At 42.2% G+C, this 4,055-nt stretch overlaps 1 protein-coding gene across 1 annotated transcript in view; it reads right to left on the reverse strand.

Annotated features, from left to right (window-relative positions):
* Positions 1–448: 448 nt before the first annotated feature.
* Positions 449–4,055, reverse strand: part of TENT4B (terminal nucleotidyltransferase 4B) — a 64,918-nt gene continuing 61,311 nt past the window's right edge. Inside the window, exons 11-12 of the mRNA XM_007459479.1 lie at positions 1,963–2,127; positions 449–805 (exon numbers count right to left, since the gene is read on the reverse strand). Coding sequence (XP_007459541.1) covers positions 629–805; positions 1,963–2,127 — 342 coding nt within the window. The 3' untranslated portion in view covers positions 449–628. The remainder of the gene's footprint in view (positions 806–1,962; positions 2,128–4,055) is intronic.

A 4,055-nucleotide genomic window follows, 5' to 3' on the forward strand; every position in this document is an offset into this window, starting at 1 on the left:
ATGGATGTTCAGATGACAATTCAGATTATTTTTCAAACTAATCCTGAGAAAAATCTGTTTACAATTTAAACAGTAATGTTATGTAAAAAGTATTAACAAATCCACTATTACAAATATCAATTTCCTATATGGTCATCTATATATACACACAATAAAATGGTAAATATATGCAAAAATATTAAAAAAAAACAAACATGCACAGATCACTTTCCCCTTTGAAATCTGGACTTCCTATAAGATACCTGTGTTTTCCTTCCCCACCCCATCCTCTGAAGTTGTTTCTTGTTTCTATCACCCTACCCACACTGAATACTATTCCCTATAACTCTGCATAAAGCCAATGAGAAATAGATTTATTTTACATTCAAGCTTTAAATCTTAAAATGACCCTGTTATAGCATATGACTTATCAAATGAGCAGCCTTTTTTTTTCCCCTTTTTTGCTTGATTTTTGTTTTTGCAGTTGTCAGTCTTCATGATCCATTCCGTGGCGAGCTGGGAAAAAACGCAGTTGCTAAATCAACGTCTGAACAGTGTAAGGCTCCCGAATGTTCCCCAGGAGTCCCTATCCAACTGTCCTGAGCATGAGATCATTGCACACAGAAGACAGTCCATCGTACAACGCCGACTATCTACAAAGGTCTGAGAGGGGGGCGTCCCTCTTGTGTTTCCTCTTTTTGCCATGGTAATACTGATTATTTGATTTGCCTTGATGTTGTTTGTTTGTCATCAAGGAACCATGGCTTGTTTGGGTTGTACCTTGGAAGCCTTTGCTGGAAGAACGAAAGAGCCTTGCTGATCCATGCTGCAGAGAAGGAAAGCGGTCAAAAAGACATCAGTATCGCAGATTCAACAGAGCACTGGCTAAGACCTACCTCGGGGAGCTTTCATAACTAGGAATACGCTGACTTATCTAGCAGACAGAAAACGATACTACAGGGGTTAACTCTCTCGGGCTCTGAAACTTCTAAATATCAAAAAACATAGACCACTTCTGTTAAGAAGAAGCCCTGTCTTCTTAACAGAGTATATGGAACGTAAGGCTTTTCTTAAGGAGCCTATCAACCAATACACCACGTAACAAATGGCATTACTGGAAGAAGCTGTCGCACACGCAGGTGTGTTGCCAGGTCAGGGGTCATCACAGCTGGCCACTCCTTTCCTGCTATCACGTGTCACTTTAATTGCCATTTCTAAACGAGTCTGTGTTTGGTGCACATGACTACAGGTAAAGTGGATTCTGCGAGTCAAGTCACACATGAGGTGACTGACATTAACAGTCAATCTGTACTGCCAAGGGGCCTCCCCCAGGGTCCCTGATGTACTGGGAAGAGGGTGTGATGGCCTTAGGCCAGAGTCTAGTATGAAATGACCTCTTCCCCTCATTTTGATTCATTACTCATGATGAATAAAATTTCATGCAACTGAAAAACTTACAATAGAGTGTCTCTGTGGCCTTTTTAAGTCAAAGCTAAAGCTAATCAGCTGACCATGGCTGACTGCTGTCTGATCATTTCAACAGAGGCAACTAGGTATTGAATTTTAAAATAAAAAAGGATATATTATTCCCAGATGTGCACAACACTGCAATGAGGTCATGCAAAAACTTCACGTGAGTTTACTTCAAGTACAGCTGAAACTTTTTATAACTTGAAGCAATTTTTTTTATGCTGAATCTCTAATAAGGTGGGGTGGCCGGGACATCTTATAAGGACCAGGTGCTAGATTCCCACAAAGGTTTATGTTACAATGGTGTCTCACAAAGATCCTCAGGACATCCTGTTACTAGAAGCACTGTCATGCTTTGGCACCTCTTAGAACAAAATATGTTTGTTTTTTAACCTAGAGCTTTCTTTAAACCCATAATGTGTATGAATTCATATGTATATATGTATATGCATGTACAAAACTCTAAATATTCTATACGGAATATTAACAATCAAAAACGCAAATTCCACACACCTGGGATTTGTTGGTGCTGTTGGATATGTTAGTGGTCTGGGTGCTCTGCATTTTCCCGCCTGCCTGAGAGGACTCCAAGGACACATCCTGCGACCCTACCCGGTTCCCAGTGGACGGGCGGCAGAGCAGCTGTTTCGGGGTTTTGCACGGTGTCGCATCGGAATCCTAACACAAGTCACATGAATTATAACGTGACACAGTAATAATTTAGACATTCAATATTAAGAGAGGAAAAGAACTTCAGCTAAGCACTCTCTGAACTAAGTCTAATAAATATTTGGGAGTTAAAGGAAGCACACTGAGGAATTTATAAAATTAACTGCTTAAGTTTTCTTCCAAACATTTAAAGTGGCTTATTCTATCAGAGGGTTTCTGTTCATTGTTAAATCCACTGCCCACGCCTGACCTTGTTAATTGGCCTTGAAGGAGCTCATAGAGGTCCAAGTTTATTTGCATTTTTATTTACAGAAAATGAACCATGGTATAGTGGAAAGATCATGGTAAAGCGTGAGGACCTAGGTCCCAGTCCCTGATTCAATGTCTTCAACCAAATACAAAACAGTCACTTTACAAAGCTCAGTCTCTCACAGTCTGCGATGACAGATCAGTGCTCCCTGCACCAAACACACCGAGTGGATCAGACTTCCCAGAGACACCGGTCTGAGCCCACCTGTTTCTGGGCTGCTGGGGCCATGACTGCTACTCTTTCCTGAGCTCTGCCCTTCCCCTCACACTCCGCCCAGCATTTCAGAGACACATACTCTCAGTCCCTAAGGCGCCCTCTCGAGGCTGTGTCTGCTTTTGCCCCTCTGTGTCTGTGACATCTAGCTCAGCATTCTGTCCTCCACAGCTCTGCTCTAGGAACCACAACTGCCCACAGGTAGACCCTGCATGTGAGCGTTTACGACTCCATTATAATAAACGGTCATCGTCGACAACGAAAAGCTATGCCTCTTCCATATTTACAATTTTTTTTTTTTTTTGCGGTACGTGGGCCTCTCACCGTTGTGGCCTCTCCCGTTGCGGAGCACAGGCTCTGGACGCGCAGGCTCAGCGGCCACGGCTCACGGGCCCAGCCGCTCTGCGGCATGTGGGATCCTCCCGGACCTGGGCACGAACCCGCGTCCCCTGCTTCGGCAGGCGGACTCTCAACCACTGCGCCACCAGGGAAGCCCTCCTCTTCCATATTTAGATTATTTTACGTTATACATTTTATGTTATACACTTAATGAAGCCAATAAAGCCCATTTTATTAATAGATCTTGATTTTAAGTAAACTCAGGATAAGACAGAAAGTAGATTAGGAATTTCCAGGGCAAAGGGGGAGAGAAGAAATTAGGGACTGCTAATAGGTTTGTTTTCGGGGTGATGGAAATGTCCTGGAATTAGATAGTGGTATAGCTGCACAATATTATAAATATGCTAAAAAAACCCCACTTAAGTTGTACATTTCTAAATGGTGAACAAGAGAGTATATATCCCATTTATATAAAATTTTGAAACAGACAAAACTAATCTATGGTATTAGAAAATCGTAACGGTGGTTACCTCTGAGGGTAAGATTGGGAATTTACTTGAAAACATCATGAGGGAACTCTTTGGGGTGATGGTAATAGTCTGTATCTTGTTAGGATTTGGGGTTACACATGTGTATGCACTTGTTAAAATTTAGTAAATGTATAATTAAGATTTCCTTATACGTTAATTTTATATCAAAAGAAAAAACTGGACAAACACTGAACTGTGGTTAATGACGAGCACACAACAGTACTTTGTAGGAAGTGTGCTAATGTCTGCAATACTTTGAAATGTATCAAAGAATAAGATGAACTGGTGAATGAACGGACAGCTCTGTGATAAGCCAGTAAAATGTTAATGGTAGAATCTAGTGGTGGTGTATATGGATGTTCACTAAAATCCTTTCACTTTTGGCTATATGCTTGAAAATCTGAACACAATGTTGAGAAAAAGTACAATCATAGGGCTTCCCTGGTGGCGCAGTGGTTGAGAGTCCGCCTGCCGATGCAGGGGACACGGGTTCGTGCCCCGGTCCGGGAGGATCCCACATGCCGCAGAGCGGCTGGGCCCGTGAG

This window comes from Lipotes vexillifer, unplaced genomic scaffold (assembly GCF_000442215.2).
Source record: "Lipotes vexillifer unplaced genomic scaffold, Lipotes_vexillifer_v1.1 scaffold342, whole genome shotgun sequence".
Taxonomy (NCBI): Eukaryota; Metazoa; Chordata; class Mammalia; order Artiodactyla; family Lipotidae; genus Lipotes; species Lipotes vexillifer.